Source organism: Podarcis melisellensis, assembly GCF_964234715.1.
Source record: "Podarcis melisellensis genome assembly, chromosome: 2".
NCBI classification, from domain to species: Eukaryota; Metazoa; Chordata; class Lepidosauria; order Squamata; family Lacertidae; genus Podarcis; species Podarcis melisellensis.
The window spans coordinates 52,374,730-52,401,317 of record NC_138529.1 but is presented as its reverse complement, the minus strand read 5'-3'; the positions used below and the strand labels follow the sequence as shown (position 1 = coordinate 52,401,317).

The following is a 26,588-nucleotide window of genomic DNA, read 5'->3' as shown; positions in this document are numbered from 1 at the left end:
CTGCTATGTGAGTTAATGAATGATCCCCTTAACTGAAGAAAACCCTTTTTGCAAGTGTATGGATTGTCTGTGTAGGGTGTAGATGAGAAGAAACTGAAAACCTTCAGCACACACATCTACATGTGGAAGTGTCTTCTGCTTGCACCAGTGGGATCAATTCAAGCTGTTATCAAATTCCTGCCTTTTTGATCCAATAATACCTTTCCATTCAGGTAAGACATATCTCTGCCGACTAGGACAGATTAGAATAATCTTTGGAATCATATTCTGGGAATGGCCCATGTTGTGCATTCTATAGCAATAAAAACTGTCCTTTCTAAATAATTATACAGAATACACACACACATCCAACAAGCAATTATACAAATGGAAAGAAATCATAACTGACAATACTGTGCTTCCACTATGGAGTTTAATTATATGTGAAACTTTAGAATATATTCTTCACTGGCATATGGCAACAGCATCACTACTGTTGCTTAAGGCCCTGCATCAGTGTTTACCAGAATAAGACTATGAATACCTTTGCAAAGTAAAGCAGTTGAGAGAGCAAAAGAAAAAGAAGTAAGAGAAGTCGTACTAATGATTAAACAAATCAGACTTTAAAAGCATTATTTGGCTGGGCAAACAAGGCAGTTGGGTGTCTTTGAATTTATGATGCTTCAGCAGTATTCAGTTTATATTAGATTTGCAGCCAGCACTGACTGTTAAAGGAAGCAAAAGGATGCAGAAAATGTGGTATTTGCAGGGTGCTTCATGAGACAGAAGCTGGCCTATTGATGTTAATGGACTTTTTTGCAATTTTTAGTTTGCTAGAAGAGAAGCTGGGTGAAGACTGACACGCAAAGATTAGGAAGCAGCAGGAAGCTTCTTTTAAAAGGATAAAAATGGGCATTTTTGCATTCACCAGCACTTACCTCCTGCTCACGCTGAAATATTACAACGCGACCCCCCTTGTCCCCTGTCGCTAGTAATTCTCCTGTGTGGTTGAATTCTACTGTAGAGATAATGTCAGCTGAAAAGAAAAAGACAAAGGCAATTTAAGTTAACTGCAAACTGGCTTTGCACAGGCATCTAAAGGCTTCATTGCCTATATGGTTACAGGAACAACCACCGTCAGGGCTTTGCCTTCCCTGCGGAATTTCTATGGAGCAGTTGGATGTTCTATTATACTTGAATATCATAAAGTGAATTCATAGACATTGTAAGCAAAGAATTGTCAAGATTTAAAATCTATATGAGCACTTCAAATAGTCAGCCATTACACTCTTGCTTTTGTCACCAACATAAATGGCTGGAATGTTTACACCGGCTGGGGGATGGTGTGTGGGAAAAGCACGAGTCTTTACAAATAGCATCTCATGAGGGCTGGTCAGTGGTGCAATCTCCTGGCCCCATGTGATTTATGGGATGAAGCAGTCTTGCTGCAGGAGAGGGGAAAATAACCTTGCTGGATAGTCTGTTAAACATTATTCTTTATTAATTTTCAAGTGATGTACAGCAATCTAGGGAGGTGTGCACTCTTAATGCTTGAAAGGGAGAATGTACAATGTCATCTTCCAAAGAGAAGGAAAGGATCACTGGATGTTGCAGCAAACTAAGAAGGTAAACACTTTTTTGCTTGCTTTAAAGGCTACAATAATGTTCCTGCTATCAGTTGGAATCCTTGGTTTCTAAAGAAGTTTTTAAAAATTCATTACATTAAACATTGACAACATGTACTGGAAATACCCGGGAAGTCACAGGCACTATCAGAAATGGCACCTGAGGTTACTACAACTGCATTCCATGCTGTAGTCACAGTGATAACCAACATGCCGGTTGAAGGCCAAATTGCATTTTTCTAGTTATTGCTGCTTGACAGAATGCAGTGTCCCTGTGAAAAAAGTGCTTTCCAAGGAAAAAATATCAGCATCTCTCATAATAACAGAGTCAAAGTTGCATGTTTATTCTGCTTTAAAAATATCTAGAAAAATGTCTCCTCCAGCAAGTATCTGCCAAATGCCAAACTTTGGAACCACAGTGTGAAATGGGATGATGTGCCAGTTATCACTGCCTCTCACTTAGATCTTCAGGAAGCAGCAATAGGTAAATGCCACCTTAGATACTATTCATTAGCACTCTCTGTATTCCTAGATTCACTCCAATATAATCTTCCCTTAACAATCACACTGTCTAGTATAATGGATTCAAAACCACAGAGAATCTACACTGACACGAAATCTTTTGATTAAACTATTAATTACAGAGTAAAAACACACACCATTTTTTCATTCTGAATGTTCATGTCAATAGTGAACAAAGAATATTTTTGTTCATTCATTCACACACACACACACACACACACGTACACAAAGTGCTTTTTTTCTAAGAAAAATGTTTAGGGGTACCCTCATTTTGACTCAAGAAAATCAACATTTATAGTTCAAATCAGGAAAAATAAATACAGTAAATGGACAAAAGTACAAAGATTCACAAAATGTTTAGGGGTATGCGTCCCCCTCCGTCCCCCCAGAAAAAAGCACTGCATATATGTATATATATCTCCCAATGGGAAGGGCATGCAGTGTTAGCAGAGTGAGGAAAGAATGGTGCTCATATGTTCCTTCAGCCTCTTCCCCGTTCCCCTCTCTCAAATAATTCTGCCCACAGGGCCACAGCCTGGAAGGAGTGGAGGTGCCCAGGTTGTTGGCTCCCCTGCTCAGCCTCAGCCTTAGGAAAGGGGCCAGAGCTAAGGGGACACCAGTAGTGGGAAGAAATGAGGTTGAAGCATCAAGGGAGGAAGACAAATGACAAAGTGCATGGGCACAAGGGCCTCTCACCCAAGGCTCCCCCGAAACCTGGAGCCAGTCATGAAATTCATCCCCTTCAAATACAAATGTACAGTACACCACCAAACTGAAATGTGTTTCCTCAGCAAATGAGCCCATGCCTCATGGCTGGGTCGGCCCTGCATAAGATCTACATTAGGATCTGCTGCCTGAGTGGATCCTGCTGAGTTTAATGGGATTTACTCCCTACTAAGTGTGTGTGTTAGGTGTGCTGCCTAAACTACACATGCCATACATGTGTAGTTATATTTTCTGCAGCCCACAGGGATATGTTTCAACATTTACAGCTCCAAGGCGACCACCTCCCAAACCCACATCTATAACGCAATGTCTGGAAGCATTATGTTATTTAATAATATTCAAACACTCTGAAGTGAAATATAATGGAATATGCATTTAACTAAAATACAGTAGAGAGGTGCTTGGGCAGAGAGTGATTTGACTTACAAATGCTGTCCCTTTCAAAAGGTGGAAGAAAGGAGTGTTTACACTGCATCAAGTAAGCGGGTAACCTGCTGATGTGTGGATTTATCAGGGCTATTCTTAGGAAAATATGTCAGGGGTTAATTCCATTGCAATTACTCCCTGTCTTCAGCAACTGCATCTGAGTGCAGTTTTCAGTGAATGCAAAGCACAACTAGAGAGGGAGAAAAATGGCTTCCAACATAGCAGTATTGCTAGCTAAGGGCTTCTTTTATAAAATGAAGGCTTTTACACATTTTTAGCTTCTGGCATCCATTTTCATTGTGTGTTAGGGAGCAGGTTTTATGGTGTCATGGGCTTCTTTCAGCACCCAATTTACATTTGCTACCTTCCAAGTTATATCTAATAAAAATAAAGACACAGCTATCAGGACCTTGTTTCAGGGTGCACTGCCAACCCAGGCATCTCTTCTTTCCTTCCTCAGAATGTCTAGTCTAACACAGATGTGTGATGTAGAACCTTCATATTGGGTGCTAGAGGCATAGCAGAATGATGTCATTTTACATAGTGAAATGGGACATTACAAGAAAGCCATGTGGAGTGGATGCCTCATAAAGTCTCATCTTGTCCTCAGAAATCAGGGGAAGCAAAGAGGTGGTATGTTTTGTCTCCACAAGGTATGATAGTAACAGACAACTGGCCTCCCACATGGTTACATCCTACTATATAGTAAACTCCACCTGGTAAATTGTAACCTGTGTTCGTTGCCATTGTGAGTTCCATTTAGCCCAAATGCATGTTGATTTGCGCTTTTAAGAGCCTGTGACCCCACTCTCCATGGATCCAGCCACTCTCTATGCAAGAAGCCTACTCCTCACATATACTCCCCCCCCCCATGCCTGCTGGGCCATGAACATCCAGATGGCATTAGGCAGGTGAATAATGAGTTCCATGCTGCCTCTATTAATATTTGCACAATTTTCTCCATATTGCCCTGTCTCTTCAGCACTAAGCATATTTACCAAGACATGAATGCTTTCTGAAGTTTGTCTTAACTAATTTATAGCACTTGCTTGCTGTGAATAGATTTAGGAAGACAATTTCATTGTAGACAGGGCTGTGACAACAGCTGAGAAACCCACAAGGGCTGCAGTGGGATTTATAGTATTCTCTTATTATTACTATTTGGCGATTACTCGTAGCCGAGTAAGATTGTCTTCCATGAACATGGTCTTAACAGTAAGTCCGTAAGTGACTGTGGAGGCCATCATGTCCTTCCACAGTGGGGACATAGGTTTCTGGGCAGGAGTTGATCATGGGAGGGTTTGCCAAACGTTTAGCGTTCCATTGTCTTCAAGGTCCACAACATCTTCAGTAAAGGCTGTTCTCCAATTGGTGTGCTCGCAGGCAAGTGTTTCTCAATTATCAGTGTTTATACTACATTTTTTTAGATTTGCCTTGAGAGAATCTTTAAACCGCTTTTGTTGACCATCAGCATTACACTTTCCATTTTTAAGTTCGGAATATTTTTAAGTTCAGATTATTGTTTGGAGGACTATAATCAGCCATCCAAACAACATGACCAGTTGTATGTTGATGTTGAAGAATCATTGCTTTGACACTGGCGATCTTTGCTTCTTCCAGTACACTGGCATTAGTTCACCTGCCTTCTCAAGTGATATATAATATTTTTTTTTGGAGACATCAATGATGGAATCTTTTGAGGAGCTGGAGATGGTACTTCTAAGTGGTCAGTGCTTCACAAGCATACAGTAAGGTTGGTAGTACAATAGCTTTGTAAATATGTATTTTGGTTTTCCTGCGAATGTCCTGGTCCTCAAACACGCTATGCTTCAATCACAGAGTTGGATTAGTGGCGCTGCAGAGGGGTTGTTTTGCGCTTGTTGGTGCAGCACTTTGTGTTTTTTGGATGTTGAGTGATAGGCCAAGCTTTTTGTAAGCTTCTGGGAAGATTTTTAGGATGGTTTGCAGGTCATCTTCTGAGTGTGCATACACTATGTTGTCATCAGCATACTGAAGCTCTAAGACAGAAGTTATGGTAACCTTACTATTTGCTTTCAGCCTACTCAACAGTATTCTTCATATCCCTAATAGAGATGTAAAAGACATGATTGCACTGGCTGTTAGTAGCTTGCTTACTTTAGAGGATTTAGCACTGACCTGCAAAGAGCTAGTCGTTCTGGAGAGCTAGCAGTAACCACACCAATCTTGCAACTGCACTATTTATTAACAGAAGCAAAATGTTTTAAGGTGAAGTGTGAGAGCACACACAGGTTAATGACTTGGGGTTTGCAATGCCAATACAGAATGGAAGGAATTAATAATACTGCATGTTACACAGTATTAACTACACCACCCCCGCTGCCTGGACCTTTTGCTTAGTTGCTGCTGCAGAATGGGAGTGGGAGAGCTAGAGGCAAAGAGATGCCTTATGTAACAGTAGGAGGCTAAACCTTATAGGCTCAGCTTTGTTATGAAGAAAGAAAACGAACCAGGAAGGTGGGAGAAGGTTTCATACAAAACACGCTGTTTCCCAGTCCCTCAAGAGCAAAAGAGGAGTGAGATTGGGAAAATGAAGAAAACAGAAACAAGTAAAGGAGTTGAAACTGAAGCAACACCATCTAATGTTCTTATTAACTTTTCACTGAAACAATACATGCAGAACTGCAGATAGGCTTCCGTGCTTTAACAAGGACTTATCATATTAGGCAATTCTTCCACCTGCCAAGAGTAGATGCCTCCATTCAGGGTGGCCAGTAACCTGAACCCCATGGCAAGGCAACTCACCCTTCTCTACAACCATTGTGGCTCCAAGGATTCTTATGAACTCACCAAGTATTCTTTTTTGCCTATACCTCTCCACAAAGGATTCCTGACTAGGAAAACAACAAACATGGTGCAGAGGCAAGGGGGCAAGGCAACGAATTGGCATGGAAGGGAACTACTTAAAGTCAAAGAGAGAAAGATGCCAGCTACCTTAGATGGTATCTAAAAAGGGCAGTGCAGAGTAGTCTGCAAGACTGACCCCCAAAACCCAACTAAATTGGGAGTGCAATGTGCACCCAATTATAGGAAAAAAATATCTGAAAGGCCTCACTCTGAATCTCAAACAGCTTTTCCTAAAAGGCCCAGGCTGGACATGAGCATCATTGCACAATAAAAGACACAGGTGGTGAGTTTCCTGGCTTATGCAAGCTAAAAGCCCTGCCAGAGTGCTAAACACAAGTCAGATATTTGTCCCTACATCTCAAATCTTATTTTAATAAAGTCATCTGGTCCTTGCTGAAAAACATAAAAACTTAGATCTGTCTGGAAATACAAAAAAGGCACTTTGGTCTAATTACGATAGGGTATGCATTCATTTATAAGGTATAATTAATTAGCAATACTTGAGGTGCTGCTTGCATTAGATCAGTAGTTACTTGGATCAGTTCTGGCTTGTACCCAAGGTGCTTCCCCCGGTTTAAGCCAATGATGCTCTCAGTGCTTGGACACTAAAGGATTTCTGGGGCAGAGACAGAGTACCAAACTCCCCTGCAACAGAGAGGCCAATAAAATAGAGTGGGGAAACCCAACCAATTCATCTTTGGCCTGTTATACCAGGAAAGATTGGATGGGAGACACCAAGGGTGGCATTCAACACACATTTTGTGCTAGTGCAAGAGTTAGTGCAGACCCAAGGTGATTTCCACCCCTCTTCCCTCTGAGCATGCTTCAAGCCATCCCCAAATCTGCTCTGAATGTTTTGGGGAACCTCCAGGACATAGGGGAGGAAGCGGAAGAAAGTTCAATAATGCAAGGAAAAATGGTTGCATTGGTGGAATGTTCACCTTAGCGCTACGTTGATTGCAACCCCCAAGTGACTGATTCCACACACACCCCTTTTCAGGAGATGAGCATCTAAGTACACAACCCCAAGAGCGGCAGAGGTGGCCTTTCTTCCCTTGGCTAGTTGGGAAAATATCCTCTATTCTTCTAAGTGGCATCTGTCAGTATTTATAATTGCAAAGACACTCCTGAGCTGCTGCTTGTTCATTTTTAGGGTTAACTTGTGTCACTGGAATGCACTACAGTCTGATCCTGATTGTCACCTGCTACTTCAAGCCAGCCTTCATTTAAAGGCCAGTGCAGTGTGCAATATTAATTCGAATTCATAATGCTATTTGCACGATCGGTATATATAATTCATGACTCTTTTTCATGAGAAGACTCCAGCAGCAGATTTGTGGCAACAGAGGGAAAAAACTAAGATTCCCCCCCTCCTGCCCCCCTCCACCCCATCCCTTTTACTTGCTTCCCAACACATGCAGTGCCTGGAGAGTGTGGAATTCAACGAAAACAGTTTCCATGGTGATCCTTCTTTTCTCCATGAGGCAGATGATGCCAGCCCGTACTTCTCTCCCTTCTGAAGTACATTAATGCTCTTTATTGCTTTCATGCTAAATATATTGAAGATTGGATTTGATTTCCTCAGGAGCAATACCATTTTTATCGGGGGGGGGGGCGGGCGGGAGGAATGGAAAGTAAGAAGCAGACACAGAACTCAGCATGAAAAATGTCATCTTTTCATTTCAGGCAAAAAATATATATACACCAAACGGATGGCCCACCCACAGACTAGCTTGAGGTGGCAATGTAGGTGGGGCTACATCTGGATTGCCATGGAGAGGAGAGATAAAATTCCTCATCTTTTTCGTATCGCCTGCAAACAGGTCTGAACTGAAATGGGTGGATACTGCAAATGTTTTTGCCCCCTGGTGTAAAGCTTTCATCATGGGGGGGGGCAGGGTCTTGAAATAGTGTAAAAGAGGAGGGGTGGCACTTCACTTTCATATAGGGCTTGCCATATTCCAGTTCACCAAATCTGACAGCCTAATTTGCATATTATGGGTTGGGAAAGTGTTTGAGTGCGTACACACACACACACACACACACACCCCTGCTGATTTCACACTTCATATCATTCCTTTCAAAGTTGTTTCATGGGAAGGAAACAGGTGGTTGGGTTTCTGCAGATACTTTTGTAGAAGAAGAGAAGGAGTTTGGATTTGATCTCCTGCTTTATCACTACCCGAAGGAGTCTCAAAGCGGCTAACAATCTCCTTTCTCTTCCTCCCCCACAACAAACACTCTGTGAGGTGAGTGGGGCTGAGAGACTTCAGAGAAGTGTGACTGGCCCGAGGTCACCCAGCAGCTGCATGTGGAGGAGAGGAGAAGTGAACCCTGTTCACCAGATTATGAGACTACCGCTCTTAACCACTACACCACACCGGCTCCCTAGAGTGCATTTTGTAATGTACATTATGAGAACTGTCTTTCGTGGGGGGGGGAAATCCTAGCCGCAAGCCTATGAACTGTTTCTGACAGCAACACTATTGAACACAGTAGACTTTACTTCTCTGAAAACACCTATAGGGTTGTACTTTTAATCTTAAAAAAAAGAAAAGAATAAGCTTCAACTCACTTGCAAAGGCTGCAGAATCATAACATCTCCTTCCTTTTCTTATGCCTGGAAATTAGTTACTTATTTTCCTCTCTGTATACAGTTTGGTGTTTTGTTGTCAGTCTCAACACTTGCATGTTGGAATTTTATCTCTGATACTGTTGTAACATAATCATCATTAAGTTACACAAACCTTCACTAAGAACAGGAATGGGAAACCTGTGGCCCTCTTAATGATGAGGGTGACTGGGAGCAGTCACTGGGACCATTTAACACCTGTCCTAAAGGATTGACATTGGCTCCCAGTACGTTTCCAAGTACAATTGAAAGTGTTGGTGCTGACCTTTAAAGCCCTAAACAGCCTCAGCCCAGTATACCTGAAGGAGCATCTTCACCTCCATTGATCAGCCTGGACACTAAGGTCCAGCTCCAAGGGCCTTCTGGTTGTTCCCTCACTGCGATAAGTTACAGGGAACCAGGCAGAGGGCCCTTTTTAACAGTGACACCCTCCCTGTGGAACACCCTCCCATCAGATGTCAAGGAGATAAAGAAATATACAACTTTTAGAGAACATCTGAAGGTAGCTCTGTATCGGGAAGTTTTTAATGCTTGATGTTTTGCTGTGCTTTCATTATGCTGGAAGCCACCCACAGTGGCTGGGGCAATGCAGTCAGATGGGCAGAGATAAGAAATAGTTGTTGCTGTTGTTGGACCCCCATCAGTCTTAGTCAACATGGCAAATGTTCAGGGATGGAGGTAGTCCAGAAACATCTTGAGGGCCACAGGCTCCCTGCCCCTGCATTATTGGACAGTTGAAGCTTGGGGGCAGGGTGGGGGTGGCTGTGGAGTTCTCCCAGTGCAGGCGGGGCAAGACAATGGCAAGGTCAGGAGAGCCTGCATTTATGTGTGCACCTGTGGGGCAACTGCTGTGGGGCTGCCTCAGACTTGCCACTTCCCCCCTGCTTGCCCCATCCCTATGCCAAAAAGTACAGCGCTGCCACCTCTGGATTGTGAGTCAGGAATCCCACTCACCAATAGATTTGTCATTAACATGGTGGAAGCCGAGGCCTTTCTGGGGGAAAGTCCTCATTGACTAGGCATAGCCAACATGCATTCTCTTTAACAATCCTTAGGCTACAGAGACTGTGGAGTCTCCTTCCAGGGAGGAAGCTATTGGGCAAATATCAAAGATAGGTTTCTGATGTCACAGAGAAACAAGGGGAGTGGAGGCATTCACAATTCTTCTGGTGCTTATAGAATAGGAACTTTCCCTGGGAAAGAAAGAGGTGCCTTTGCACATGAAGTTTACTCATATCACTATGGAGAAAGGATGGGGGAGTTCTACTTTGGACACAGAGCGTGAATCACTTGCCAGCTCTATTTCACGATGACTGAGACTGCTCTTCTGGATGAACTGGATTCTACAGAAAACTTCTGTTGCAAAGTAACTCCCAGACAGGTTTCAAAGTTCTCATCTTATCTTTGAACTCCGTAACAGCTGCGGACTTTGGTAATATGGCACCTGGAGTCAGGACAAAATTTGTCCCCCCTCCCCATATTTCTTATTTTCACAGTAATTCCTTTTGGTACAGTTGCTTTTTTATGAATCTTCTCAGTAGGTACCCATATAAATATAGGATTATTATTATTATTATTATTATTAATTATGCATTCCCTCATCTTGGCATCCTGTGTGGGGGACCAGCTGCACCATCCTAAATCCAGCACTGACCATAAATAAGGATTCCAGCCCTGCAGATGATAAATTGAGAAGTACCATTTAAAAAAGCCCCCAGGAAACCTCAGGGCTGCCAAATGATGAAGGATTTAGATCATTCAAATCCCAAGCTATGAGTTGTCAAATCCAGTTTAATGCTGATAAGTGTGGGATAATAACTCATTGCACATCCCCTCTCTAAGCCCACCAAACAGAAAAAGGACAACAGATTTATTGAAGGAATAGGGATGCTAGCACTGACCAGGCTGAGTGATTGTACAATAATCCCCAATGTCCCAGGCCTGCTGTGTGACCGTAATAAAGGCAGCCAATGGGATATTGCAGTGTTCCAGCAACCACAGAAGGGAATTTAAATCTAAGAGAGAGCTTTTGTGGTGTTTTGATGGATAAAATAAACACAAGGAGATAAAAGGAAAATTATAGGTATTGAGAGAATGGAAAGGAACAACATTTGGGGCTGCTGGACCCTTGACTTGATCCCCACAATTGTCAGACACTCAGCATATACCTTTGGTCCCTGACAGTCATCTTAGAGACTGCAAGGGTGGGTGTGAATGTACCCCTCCCCCCAAAAGACACCTCTGAAGAACTGTACCCAAAGACATTCAGTAGAAGCTTCTCTGTTGAGTTCATTAAAATGACAGTGAATATGTATCAAAAGGATACATATTCATTCTCTCATGCAAATCCTTTCTGAAAACCCATTTCTTTTAAAATAAAATCTGATATGTGCTCTGGGCCAGCAATACAGAACAAAGGCCAGCAGTTGAAAAATTATGTTTATGCTTCTGCAGAGAGATTGTGGAAATAACAGTTCAGAGTCTGCTAGTCTAGAGACTGGATAAAAGGCCTCAGACGAACAGTTTCAAGTCTAGGCACAGCTCTGAACTACAGAGTAAGTTTTCAGACTTTAGTTTGTAGCACTTTGCATCATGAGAAAGAGGATATGCTGCTCATCCCATCTCCTTTTGCAAGCATTTCCCCAAATGTGATTCTAGGCATCAGCAGTGGCCATTTAAAACAAGAATTACACTAACAATTATCCTAGTGAAACCAGCTATGCTATGATATGGATGGTCGCAAGTAAACCATAACAAAATGCAATGTTATGTCTACCTAGATCTGTTGAGTTGATGATTGGGACACAGGAAACCAAATCATCTACAGGTAGGGTATCTGTGCAATGCCAGGGAGCTTTAGGAATCACTGGTAAGAGGTTAAAGGCATTATACAGAAAAGGCAACCCAAAAAAGTCATTTACCAGCCATGGACAATAAGCAAAGAAGTATCTGCCCAAGATGAAGAGCACAGGAAGACAGACAAAGTTGCACGACACCAGGGCCAACAAAGTCAAGACTAGCTGTTGTCCAGTATCCAGGTAAAGCGATAGGTTTTGACTCAGAAATATTTATAACCAGGCTAGAAGAGAATTAATGGTCTGTCCAAAGTGGGACAATAGAACCATGCTGCAGCGCGGACATCATTATCCTTGATTGACACACCAAAAAAAGCATCAGTCCACAAGTCTCACCATTAAGGTTCCAGCACACCTTATATAGCCACGACTATATTTTCACAGTGCATAATATAGGCATCTTTTTGAGCAGGCATCCCCAAACTTGACCCTCCAGATGTTTTGGGACTACACTTCCCATCATCCCTGACCACTGGTCTGGTAAGCTAGGGATGATGGGAGCTGTAGTCCCAAAACAGCTGGAGGGCCGAGTTTGGGGTTGCTAGCTTTTGAGGATCTTGAAGATAATTCTCTGTAGTGTGAAATCACTTTCAGTTTGGTCAATGAAAGCTACTATGAATCACCAAATTTGGAAATACATATTATTTCAAATTACAGTAACATACTTCAGAGTCAAAATACCCTCAAAGCAATGAGTTCAATCCCTTTCAGTGTTACAGAAGATCCAGATTAAAAGACATACTGAGCAATGCTAGACATATTTGGAGAAGACCCATTGAAATGGTTGAACTTAAGTAACTTAAGACCGTAGAGCTCAATGGATCTACTTCAAGTATGACTGACATTGGAAATCACCCAGTGTTCTCCCCCCCCCCCATGGGCAATACCATGTTCTCTTGTCTGTGATTCTTACCACTAGAAGGAAAAGTATGGAAGTATCCTCCTGGAAAGCTAGTTTACATACTAATTTAGGGACAAACTGGAAGATAAGCTCATCTTCACATTTCCTTTTTCCACAAAATTTGGCTTAGGAAGAAGGGAAAATGTGTTTCTGTGCAGTCCGCATGGCAACAGGCCCTTTGCAACATCTAAGTCCTTGCTAGTCAGAACAACGAATTGCTTAATGCTTGTAGCCCCAAGCAAAATTTCTGCTTAGCTATTAATATGCCCTCATTGCAGAGCTGAATTTCTGCCCACAATTCCAAATTACGTAGAAGTGGAATGGCAGAGTTTCAAGAACCCTGTGTTTAATAATTAGGTTAAAAAGTATTAAGGAAGGAGGGAATGATTCCCGATGTTTCAATGGAAGGGTCATGCCCAGATTATCTGAAGCAATCAATCTTCTTTCAAACTGTGTGGTCCACAGTAGGGGAGGGGGCTACAGAGGTTAAATCAGGATCTAATGGCATGCAAAATCACACATGATTGATCTGTATTGATTTTCCCCTGCTGAGGGGAATGATAGGCTAGCAAACAGAAATCAATTCCACTGCATTAAACTCAGTACGCATCTGGGCTCATCAGCAAAAATGGCTTGAACATTATTGCCCAATCACAGAGATGTGCATCGTATGTATATGTTCATATCTTACTGCTTGCTACGGATAACCAAATTTCTTTATTTGAGCCGGTGGCGTTTTAAAGAATTATAATGCAAAATGGCACACGTTTGCAAACTATGAAGAAAGACTGGATCCTTGCTTGACAAACCATCATTATATATAAAACTTTTGAATGTACCTAAGAAAATTCCAGTCTAGACAGAAAAATTCACTTTGTTTCAACTATGGGAAAGACAAAATGTCTATTAGCTAGAGGATTCATCACCCACTATGGTTTAGGCCAATTATACAAAAGGCAGAGTATAAAAATGAGAATTACAGTACAAATTATTGTGTAAGATTATTACTATTAAGTGCTTTCTACAAAACTCGGCTCAGAATGGGTTTTTTTAGAAGCACAGTTCTCCATTTCATCAAGTAAGAATTTGGGCTACTGATACACAGGGTTTTATATTGGGAACCATTTTACAAGGCGAAATGCATGTGCTTGACTTTTATAAAAGGGCCTTCTCTGTGGCTGCACCTAAAATCATGGAATCTTTTCTCCTGGGAGGCTTAGCTGACCCACACACTTGGTGTTTTGCTGTATGGCAATGCCTAACAGGGCAGGCATTTATTGGATAGATACTTTTTATTCAATGACTCAGTTTTATCTGCTGCATTTCTGTTTTTATTATGTTATAAAAAAATACAAAAATACTGTATTTTATGGTTGGTTTTAATTGTTATTAGATGCCGAATCAGCATCTTAAAAAGCAGAGACATCACCTTACCAACAAAGGTCCGTATAGTTAAAGCCATGGTTTCCCCAGTAGTCATGTATGGAAGTGAGAGCTGGACCATAAAGAAGGCTGATCGCCGAAGAATTGATGCTTTTGAATTATGGTGCTGGAGGACTCTTGAGAGTCCCATGGACTGCAAGAAGATCAAACGTATCCATTCTTAAGGAAATCAGCCCTGAGTGCTCACTGGAAGGACAGATCGTGAAGCTGAGGCTCAATACTTGGCCACCTCATGAGAGGAGAAGACTCTCTGGAAAAGACCCTGATGTTGGGAAAGACGGAGGGCACAAGGAGAAGGGGACGACAGAGGACGAGATGGTTGGATAGTGTTCTCGAAGCTACAAACATGAGTCTGACCAAACTGCGGGAGGCAGTGGAAGACAGGAGTGCCTGGCGTGCTCTGGTCCATGGGGTCACGAAGAGTCGGACACGACTAAACAACTAAACAACAACAGATGCCGAATGGTGCAGAAGCATCAAAAGGGCAGGATATTAAATGTTCAATTAAAACAGCCCAACAAAGCATGTTTATACATCTTAGCATTTGCTTGTGACCACATATGGGGAGAGGAGCCCAAATTTGTTATCAGTACAGGAGACACAACCTAAACTAGCTGAGCAAGATTTCCAGTTGTGGTGAATGGAGTGTCACTGCAATGCAAAACTCCTTGTGCTTTGCCATGACTAAGAGAAGCAGAATGACGAATGAAAGCCGAAGAAACATGGTATCATTTACACTGGCAAATAATCTAAGAGCACAACCTTATCCATGTCTACTTAGAAGCAAGCCTCCCTGCTTTCAGCAGTGCCTACCCCAACAAGGACTGCACCCTAACTTAATGTGGGGTGTAGTGTGCACAGTTCTCAACAGTGGAAATGTGGAAACAGAGAAGGGCCAAAATCAGCAATAAAAGGTGTGTGTACAAGAACAAAAAATAGGTAAGGAGGCTTTTAAAAATGTAATCAGTAATTTGATAATTAGGACCATGTCAGTTATAAGCTCCTGTAAAATAGAGTAGCCTCCTCACTCCATCCTCTTCTACTCTTTAGTAGAGGAACAACAGAGCGTTTTCCAGTCTTTGCTCAGATTTAAGGCCAGAATGACAAAGATTCCAGTTTTGATTCAGGCTCCACCATATACAACAAGCTCGGTTCCTCATGCAAGTCTTGAATTAATTCCACTGCCATTCTTCCTGGGTTTCCCCCTCCCCTCTCCTGCTGAGTATATGGACTTTTGGCCCTTCCAAACCTATTGGAATGTAAAGTGTGTGTCTCGAGGCCATACATATGTCCCTTCATTAAACATACACCGTCTGTGCTAAAGAGATCAGGAGGTCAACAGGCCAAAGGTTGAAACCACAGAATTCGTTTTTTTCATTTATCCTCTTGTTTTCCATGCTCCCCTTCTTTCCACTCCCCTTTGTCAGGAAATGATGGAGATTGACAATTACCAACTGGCAATCTCCTGTGCAAATGGTGGGTGCCCCACGCCGGTCTCAGATTTGACAAACTGACCTTCACATTGCAAACATGCAACATGCCAGCTGGGGGGGGGGGAAGCTATCATTTTTAATTGGCCAGGCCATGAATAATGTTATCTCTGATAACTGAAGAGTGTGTTAAACCAAGAATTAGAACAGCAACCTTGTGGTTCTTCCTTACACTAGGAAAATCACTGGTGGGAGGGGGACAGAATTAATGGCTGCTCCAGAGGTGTTTCATCTCTATTTGCATGAAATCTGGTATCAGGCTGCAATCAAATGAGAGATTCACAACTTCTCATGATAGGGAGAGATAACATCTGCTCAAAGACCCTTGCATTTTTACTTTGAATCAATCATATACTCTGTGAAGTCCAGGGAAATCACCACTAGGCAGTAATCTGGCACAATAGTTGCCTCATGGCAGGAGAGACTGATGGAAATTTTCAGACCTCTGCAAAGAGATTTCTAAAAGGAAGATGGGTCTATCTCAATCTGGGAAGTGATTTCCTCTGCACTTTCACCAGAGAGATTTTGAACTCATTCAAGGAAGCTGATAACGACTCTAGACTCTACCGACAGCTCAATTTAATGTTCCTATTTTTACGAAGTATCTTGGAGCAGGTATTCACTGTAGCATAAAAGTGTTAATACTTTCTGTGCAAGGCTAAAAAGGCATTCCATTTTGCCTCCTAGAATGCTTTTTACTTCCTGGTGCCATTAATGGATCACCTTTTACTACTTTTTACTACCTCTTTAGCGGTTCGAATCCCTGCGATGGGGTAAGATCCCATTGCTCGGTCCCTGCTCCTGCCAACCTAGTAGTTCGAAAGCACGTCAAAGTGCAAGTAGATAAATAGGTACCGCTCCAGTGGGAAGGTAAACGGCATTTCTGTGTGCTGCTCTGGTTCGCCAGAAGCGGCTTAATCATGCTGGCCACATGACCCAGAAGCTGTACGCCGGTTCCCACGGCCAATAAAGCGAGGTGAGCGCCGCAACCCTAGAGTCGGTCACGACTGGACCTAATGGTCAGGGGTCTCTTTAACTTTTTAAGTAGGAGACAATCTTTTAACACTATGGTCTGCTTCAAAGTTTCTACATGAAAAGCAGTTGCCTCTAGGAATCATCATGCAATTTGATTGCAGAACATTACATGTGCATTTTTCTGGGCGCACACATGTGAGAAAACCATAGCATCCCAGCTGATATAAATACAGCAAATCAAATCCATGTACCATTTTGATCAATGATGATCTCAGAAGTGCCACCTTTTCTAAACCTGCTTCTGTGTCTTTGTAAGCCACTCAATATACAGAAAATAAGCAGGCAAAGCACAGAACATTTTAAAAAGGTCAGCATGTTGGATGACATTCTGCTTCATGCACAGAAGGACTTCCCCCATAAGACTTCTGTAACAGCTCTGAAGCACTAAGGGCCAAGCTAAATGTGAGACTAACTACATTGGCAGCAGCCACATTGGCTGAAAGTTAGTAACTGACACAGGGAGGGCGCAATGAGCCCTGAGTACAGAATAGAGGCAGAAGCTGTAGTCTCTCCCGCTAAGGAGTTGGACCAGGTTCAGGGCTCTAATCCTGCTGCTGGAAATGAAACCACTAACAGGAAGAGGTTTCCCTGAAAAATTTGCACTTGAACTCTGATGTTGTATAATCTACTCTTCTGCTGCTTATGTAGACTAGACCTTATTTTTATCCTGTGAATTTAGAAAATCCAGCAAAGAATATATTTTGCTAAGTTTTGAAAGATATGCAAAGCATGAAAAATTACACACCTGATTTACAAAACTGTATGCCTCCATGGCAATACTTAGCTACAGAGACATTCTTTATTGTATGTATGCTTAGCATAATTAGAAAATATGCTTTCTGTAATGCAGTGAATTTGAAACAAATGATTAATTGCACAATTACAAAGATCCATCATTTTTATATCACTTTTATTTTGTAATTTCCACTGTTACATTTCTCTTTCTCTCATGCATATCCACACAAATTAGAGGAAATCTGTTTGGCAAGTGATGAAGTATCACATTAGTTCTTCAGTATTCAGAGTGGGTCTTATTTATCAGTACATTTTGATTTGCCCCACTGCTCCAGTAAGCTGAATGGAGAGCATTTTGATCCCTTTCTTTTTTCCATCTATATTTCAGCCTCCACAGTGATCCATGCACTGCAGAATTGCAGAAAGGCTTGTTTTTGTTTCCCATGTTTTATTTGATTTCACATACTCTAATGCTTCATCATCAATGTCACCAGCAAGGTAAACAAGGAGCAAGAATACATTTGCAACTATCCAAAGCAAGGCTTCCATGTTTTGCTTGTGGATGGGCCTTATCCAGAATTTAGCTGCAGTAGTGTCTGGTCAATTGACCACAGAGTCAATCATACTGTGATGATTTCAAACCCCTTTCCCATGTGATGTTCAAAGACAGTTGTTGATTTAAACATGCAGGCTCTCTGTGTCTGCTGAACAATATCAAATGAGATACATTAACAGAGTGTAGAAATGTTTTCAGGAACAACAAAAGACTCCTCGCTTTGCTTTTACATTCCAGATTCTGCAAGACAATGCAGGTGCTGGTGAAGCTTTCTATTTAGCTACAGTTCTCTCAACATTGCCTTCCTGTTGTTTTAGAGGTGGTACATCTTAAGATAGGAGGTAAAGCAATCTTCCCCACAAATTATGAATTAATATGACTGGACACTGTTCCCTGCTATGCCAGTGTGACCTTGAGCATGTCCTTCTTTGTAGTATTTTCAGGTGTTCAGAGTCAAATCAGGCCCTTGGTAAGCATGTCTCTTCCCCGCTCCTTCCAAGGAGCCCTGAGCCCTGTGACAAGCTAAACAGTGATGAGCACAGGGTCTCCAGCATGAAGATTTAATGATGCAAAAGCTACACCTGCTGAATTTCTGCCACTATTCCTGGGCCCACTATTAAAGTCAAAAGGCCATATCAGAAAAAGGTTGCAATTTTACTGATAAAACAAAACTTTTCAAAAACAGATCTTTCCCCCACATCTCAGAGGTTTCTGTGTTGAGAGAAATAACAAAACAAGCTAAGGAAGTGCATATGCAAGTTTTGAAGTTGGTTCTTACACAAGGCCAGAGAGAAAAAACAACTCAGCACTTTGTTCTTAGTTCTGGAACTGGCAACAATGCACCAGAGATTATCATCTTAATTTATTAAATCATTCAATTATTGACTCTATGACCTAAGAAAAGTGCCTAAGGTGGCTTACAATCATATAAAAAGAAGTATAAAATGCAAGGTAACACTACAATTAAACACTACAATTAACACTACTGGGTGAGCATTAAAAATAACCCACGATATTTGGAGTCCAACACCAGGCAAGATTAGAATATAGAAGCTTGATGGAAGAGAAATGTCCTACCTCACTACACCTAAAAGAACAAGACAACCCAAGGTGGGAAACACCAAAAAGCCCTCTTGCTTATCCTGACTGCACATCTCTGGGTGGCAGAACAGAGCATAGATGCTGGTGTCAAGCCTGTTTGTTGCTGCCCCATAACCTGCCATTCTCTGGGAGGCCCTGGTTCACCACCATAGGAGATTGCAACTGATGAAGGTATTCATGCTGGAAGAGGCACTCATTCAAATATCCTGGTCCCAGGACATTTAGGCCACCTTAAAAGTCAGCAGTGGATGCCACAGTGGGGCCACAGCAGCCACCTGACCTCCCTCTGGATGCATTGCTTCTGCATACTTTGATGGAGACTGGGTGGGGTGATGAGGCAGTGAGAGTGTTGTGGTACAAATACTCCACTCTGGATTGGCTCCGCCAGCAGGTTTGCACCCTACTGACTTCACCACAGTTCCACCACAGAGAGCCAGTGTGGTGTAGTGGTTAAGAGCGGTAGTCTCTAATCTGGGGAACCAGGTTCGCGTCTCCGCTCCTCCACATGCAGCTGCTGGGTGACCTTGGGCTGGTCACACTTCTCTGAAGTCTCTCAGCCCCACTCACCTCACAGAGTGTTTGTTGTGGGGGAGGAAGGGAAAGGAGAATGTTAGCCGCTTTGAGACTCCTTAAAGGGAGTGAAAGGCGGGATATCAAATCCAAACTCCTCTTCTTCTTCTTCTTCTTCTTCTTCTTCTTCTTCTTCTTCTTCTTCTTCTCTTCCCTCCCTGTCCCAGTATGCAGCAATGACACAGCAGGAGGGAGGTGAGGTTAGCTGCACAGCATCTGCTACTGCTTCAATTGGGCCCAAGTACAGAGTGGAAGCCAGTTCATATTAAGAAGGGCCTGTGTAACATGGGCAGAAAAGCAGACAGCAGAAATCTTGTCTGTTGCAGCAGCTGCAGTTTCTGGACACGTTTCAAGGGCAGCCCCACATAAGGTGTATTACTGTGATTTAGTTTTAAAAGGGGTGCCCCCTGTAGGTTGATAAGACTCTCCAGTTCCCATCAGGCCCAGCCAGCATGGCCAATAGCTAGGGGAGATAGAAGTTGGGAGTGCAACATCTGGACAGCGCCACATTGAGCTACTCCTGCTATAGCAGTTAAGAGCATGATGCATCAGCTCTAGGTCTCTAATTCTCAGCCTCCAGGTATAGAACTGGGATAATGCTACTGACATACCTTACAGGACGGTTGTAAGGATTATTATGTGTGCAAAACACCTTGAGCATGTCAGAAAAGCCCTGTATAAATAAAATCCAGCTCTCCAAGACTCCTTTCATCTTAGCCTTTATGATCCCATTTATTTTGGGGTGTAAAGCTGCATTTTCACTTGAGTATCCAATTACTGAAGGTTCTACTAGTAGTAAATAGATTCTTACATTTAATTGAAAAGCAAAGCAAAGAGAAATAGCTATATATTTCATCTCTGTTATTTGCCCAGCACCTGCTGAGGAAGAGATTCCAGAACTTATTTGCTCTATAAAATTGCATCCGTATTAGAACAAATAAAATTGATCTCTAAAAGGTCACGTCCTGTGAGCATGGGGAATTGTGTGCTGGCCAGCTATAACTCCTGGTTTATATCACTTTGTTTAGCTACAGCATGAAAACTTAAGCACATGTAACACAGCAAAGGCAATCTATAGCTGTCAAGACTTTTTATATACTGTTCCACAGTTTAGTGCTAGCCATGGAGGCTGTCTTGTGGCTATCCAAGGGAAGCCATCTGGTAGCTTATCAGGCAAACCCTATTGATTTTCTAAACATTTTAATGAATCGTACCCAAATGTCACCAAGTGAGAGAGTTAAATCTGGGAAACAGTAAGCTTCCTCTCACACCCGGCAGCTGTTTTTAGCATTTGATTGCCATCATTTTATACTGATGCCATCTACTTTTCTACATTATCATACTCGTTGCAATATGATGCACATGCTTTGTAATTTTAGGGCCAAACACAGACTTTTACATAGTGTAAAAACCAGAAAATAATTAAACAAAGTAAACAACAACATGCCTATAGGGGATTTCAGAAACGTACATAGCCAGGACTATGATATACAATTACGTTATAAAGAAGTGGTTATTGTGATTTGTAGCTCATGCTGGTTAATCAGCACTGTGCCCCTGGGTAATCCATCTGCACAACAACCCTATGCAGAGAGATCTCCATCATTTAAATGTTGCAAAAGAGGAGACTGAATGATTGAGATTTATTGAAGGTCAGTAGTGAGTTCCCCAGACTGAACTTCTGCCTGGTGGAATGGCCTCCCCTCTCCTTTCCCCATGTGTTATTCTGGGGTTTTTTCCCACCCTGAAAGCCAATATGGTGGGGGTGCCAGGGAGGGAATCATGTCCTGCCTGCCCCCCTTATGCTGAGTCCCAATAGCAAAACTACTTCATTGAATCCGACCTGAAGATTCAAAATTCTCTTTTTGTGCTTCACATCTGCAAATGGCAGTACTCTTTTCTATCCTATTTGCTTTATCTACACAATATTTTGGCTTTATTTGTTGGCACACAAGTTTACTTCTCCTCTCAATCTCCTTCCCCAAGATGCTCCAGTAACAACCCCCTCAAATACTTTTGGTGAAACCTTGTGGCCAAAAGTCATGTGCCACAACCATCAAGCATATTCACTGCATTCAGTGGGGCTTACTTTCTGGTAAATGTGCACAGGACTGCAGCCTTAAAATGGTCACTTCAGAAAAGCCCATCTGAAAACCTAGCCCATAATAAATATAGCAAATTTGCCAGATTTCCCAATCATTCTCTGGAAGAATCTTAACTTGCTCAAGAGGGGGCAGGGAAGAGAGATGAGAAGCATTTGAGAGAGAGAAAATTGTGTCTATTTCATGTGGCTTTTTTGCATCTTTCAGACAGCCAAATAGTCCCATGGCAGGACTACTGCCCTGCATTTCTCATGCTTTAAGATGATAAGCACTGTCTCTGTGGCATGTACCCTGATTAATAGATGACCCAAGAGATTTGCTCATTTTGCAGAATTGTAAATACTTGAATAGTGCCGATGTGTAGCACAGAAACAGTCAATCCTTTAGAGGTGTCTAATTTTAGGGTAGTTTCAAATCCTTCTGGTATGGGAAGGAACCATGGCTATCCTTTTAAAAAGTAGAGGATACTGAAATAGCGTGGGACTCATCTGTGTGGAAGTGGCTTCCATGCTACTCTGTTATGAACGTTTGTGTTTTATTTGTATGTCTAATAAAGTAGATTCTAAGTATGTGGACAAGACTGGAGTCAAAGCTTGGGGGAGGGGCGATTTATTTCCAGTATTTATAGACTGCCTTTCACCATGGAAAGTGGTTTATAGAACTGCTTAGGTTTTAACCCATGGTTTTTTGTTTATTTTGAACACATTATTGGACTGATGAATTCATCAACCAATAATATGGTGTTGAATACCAAAAAAAATCAAAATCAAAGATAAAAATCATAGGGCAAAATACAACTTCAGAAATAGGCAGAGTCCATAAACAGGCAAAATACAACTTCCTTAAAATAACAAGCATCTCAAGTTGAACAGGAAGGGGACTCTATGATCTCAGCTGGGAGGGAATTCCACAGACTGTAGCCCAAAATACTGAATGCAGCGCTCCTGGTGGATAAGACTCCCACAAATATCTCAGTGACTGGGCTGGTATATAAAGTATCCAGTAGTCCTTAAGGTATCCTAGGCCCGAATTGTTGCAAGTCCTGTAAATTAATATTAGAACCCTGCTTAAATCTGGTCCAGGAGTAATATGTCCCCACCAACCGTCTAGCCACAGCATTCTGTACCAGCTGTAACTTCTGGACGAAGCCCAAGGCTTGCCCCACATAGAGCACATTGCAATAATCTACTCCTGAGGTTATCAATGCATGAATGACCAGGCTATCCCCATTCAAGAACAGAAATAGCTAGTAAAAGTCATTCCTAGCCAATGAGACTACCTGAGCCTCAAGTGACAGAGACAGATCAAGGAGTACAAAGACACCAACTATGAACCTTTCAGAGACCCAGGATCTTCCTTGTTGAAAAGTAAACCAAATTAAATAAAAATAAAAATTAGAGGGAGTTAAGGGCTGCACATGTTGTCCTCCCATTACATAAAGCAATGTACAGGTATGGGCATGCTTCAATTCAAAGTTGGCCATTAGGCTGAAGGAAAACAAGCAGCCTGAGAGAGAATCAGACTTGGTCCTTGGAAAAAATCCCCGCCCAACTGAAATACTGCTTAAAAGTTGTGTGAGTTTCCTTTTTGCTACTGCATTAATCTGGAGGAGAATTGACAAAGGATGTACACCACAAGACATAGTTCCTCTAAACCAAGTATAGGGAACCTTTGGTGCTAAGTTTATCTCCTTAAACTGGAGATAAGAGTTCAAAGCCAGAGGCAAAAAAATTAAAAAGTAACTGAAAACAATGAAATTTGGAAAAATATATATTAAATGCCCACAAATTAACTGAAAGGATTTATAGAATTTATTTTTTTTAAAATGCCAATCCTTTTCACACACATACTCGTGAGCAACCACAATAATGTGTTATGCCACTAATCTACATTTTGGTGGCAAGTCTACAGCTCTAATGGCAGACATCAGATTGTGCAGTCTAGATTTGAATTTAATCAGCTAAATGCCATTTAGCCAACTTCTGGAACTGTACCAACTGGGAGAATGTGCAAAACCGAGGTTGTTTATTTTTGGCCCAAATTTCAGCAACATATACAAGCTGCTAGAGGACTGAAAACACTCATATACAAGCTAAATCTCACCCACTGAGTCAGAGAAGGTGCAATGGTTGCAGTCAATCTCCTTTTAACCCTTTATATGCCATATTCCACAGCCAAGTGTTGTTTGTCATCTGGCTATCCCCTCTTAGTGTGTGAGGGGATTTTGTCTATTAACATATATTCAGAAAAATGTGCAAATACACATAAACTATCCACAATACCATACATAAAATCCACAGGACTGCAAGGCAATAGAATTCTAACTTAAAACTCAAAACTCAGCAGCCTGTGCAAGAACTCTTATCCCATTCTCAAACAGCAAAAGATATACGGTAGTGTCACTTATTCTAAAAAGTGTGAACCAAGCTAATCCAAAAAGCACACGGATATACCTATTTCACTGCTGTTATTTCAGATTTAGATAAAAACCTATCAGAGTACTGCTATATGGCTCTGTGTTTATCTAGAAAGAAGTAATGTAAATCTTCATACATCCATATCTCAAATGGAAAGGTTATGGGTCGTACTGATGTTAGGATCTGCAGACTACGATAACAGGAATCCATCTTAAGCAGTCAGAGAACTCTAATATTTGCACGGCTAACAATGTCTAGAATTGGTAGACCAGATATACCCTTCAACATCCGGGGGCAGGGAAGAGGATAATACCAAGTGCAAAAGATGGGAAAATTCAGTGCCACCCTTTGAGCCTTAAACTGCTTATGATAAGAGGCTGGTTAACACATGGTTATTCTGCTTTATTCCATCATCAGGCACACTTCTGGTTGCCAATGGAGAGCAAGATTCAGCTCCAGGCAACCAGGTAGAGATTTTTTAATTTTTCTGTTGGTAAGGGGACACTAATATACAGTACATGTGGGTAAAGCTTGCTGATACATAGTGTGATCAATAAAATTTGTGGATTTGCAAGGTTATTCATTTCACCTCTACTTACTTATTATTTGTATTTCTACCTGATTTTTACAATCAAGAGTTTCCCTAAAACAGCTACTTGGGATGTTGCAATAGTCTGAAAGATTCAGGTTTCTCACTTGAACATTATTATTTCAGGGGATTCAAAGCCACAGAAGCTTTTAATGTTCTGCTGCTAAATTAAGGTATTGTGGAATGCCCTCTTCCCTTTCTCAGACAGGATCAGCCCAGTCTGAAACCTACTTTGGAGGTTTTTTGGCAGAAAGAGTCAGAGATGGAAGCATTACTTGCTTGCGCTTCCTCTCCCCACATTCCATGGGAAGAGGAAGCACGAAGCTCACCCAAGCCACCTCTGCTGGGTAGATCAGAAGCAGCCCACAGGGGAAGCTGGGACAGGAAAATATCCCACATCCCCAGTGGTCTTTTGCCTGGTAACAGTGCTGAGGCTAGGCATACCCCTCACTCCCTCTGAAGCAAAAAGTATCAAGGAAAAGAACCCTTGCTCACATATCCACACCATATTTTTATGGTGTAGTTTGTTAAGAGTGTTCAAAATTCTACCTTTGCGGGGGCTCTGTTAAAGGTGCTTTAAATGTGCTTTAATGGTATGGTGTGAGTGTGATAGCACACATCTGCAAAGAATTTGGTTGACAGGAGGTCATCTATTGCTGATCAAATAAGCAGGGCGTTAGGAAGCATCCACCACCATCATAGCTGTTTGCTAACCAATCTCACTGAAGCTGTTTCTAACTTGGCTTCTGAATTTCAGAGGAATTTCAGATATACCTTGATTTTCTTGCAAAGATAGGCTGTATCTTCAGAAACAGTTATTACCTGCTACATGCACCTTTAAATATCTTGAAAGTTTAAGTTTATGATGTGCAAAGAGCCTGTGAGTACATGCTAGCTTCTTGCCTCTTGAGTCACCTCCTGGAGATAAAATTCTTTAATCTCTCTCTCTGGACCAGCTGTATAGTGACCTACTTTCCGTATCGCTGGAGAAAGGGGGTTGCCCCATTTTAACACAGGCTGTACCTCAGGAACCCTGAGCTTAAACTGTCAATCCTACAAATCCAAAGTGTTCATTTGCATTCCATTTTTAGCTGATCTCAGTGCTATGGATTACACATGGATATCCCACCCCACCCATGCAACAAAGGATGACTTGTTTCTGGGCACTTCCTTGCCTTAAAAAAAGAAAAGAAAAACCATATACAAATTCGATGATAGAAAGGGAAGCGGGAGACTTGAATAATTATTTGCCTTATTGAGTAAAAGCTTTATAATAAAATTCAGGATATAATAAACTTCCAAATTTAGATTCACATACTTACTAGATTACTAAAAAAAAAAAAAAGCCAGAGGGGATTTAATTAAGTTCATTCTGACAAGGAATTAAAGAGCTTTGCTGGAAGCTTCACTGCTGGTGTTGTGAGGGATGCAGCTTTGAAGCTAAAAATAGAACTTCCTCCGTCGCTATTAGTATAGAAATGCTGGAGCAAAACTGTAAAGACAAACCTAAGCAGATCTTTGTTTGCTGACCACACATCAGAAATTCACTGTCAGCTTGACCTGGTTGCCTCTAATGAAAGCTTAGTGTGCAAAACCCCATGTTAATTAGAATGGAGTGGGAAGATGCATTATGTATTCTAAAATTCTCTAACTCCAAGGGGCAAAAATAGAGGGTGATTGCTGTTAAATTGAGTGACTGTCGAGGAGTTGCCATGTGAGTCTAATGTAGGCAAGCCTGTGGACAGGTTTTAAATAGCCGCTTTAAAAATAGCAGCAGGTACCTAGGTGCAGTCAAACAAAGATGTATTCCATATCTTTAATGAAATGTTCATTTGCAAATTGATACTAAAGATTGTTTTAATTCATATGTGCAATTACGTTCAGCAGAATCTGGAAAGTTTGCTGGTGTGTTTAGGAAGTAGGAAAAGGGAAGTATCCTGTTCACCTTACACACATCCACTGCAAGGCCGTACACAAGACTTCCAAAGATCTGGTGTA

General features: G+C 41.7%; 1 protein-coding gene across 5 annotated transcripts in view; it reads right to left on the bottom strand.

The window, feature by feature from the left end:
- The window catches only part of PPP2R2B (protein phosphatase 2 regulatory subunit Bbeta), a 252,239-nt gene that overhangs the window by 80,806 nt on the left and 144,845 nt on the right, over positions 1-26,588 (bottom strand). For all 5 annotated transcript variants that reach the window (XM_081900121.1, XM_081900122.1, XM_081900124.1 and 2 more), the window contains one exon: positions 918-1,015. In XM_081900121.1, the coding sequence (XP_081756247.1) occupies positions 918-1,015 (98 nt within the window). The remainder of the gene's footprint in view (positions 1-917; positions 1,016-26,588) is intronic.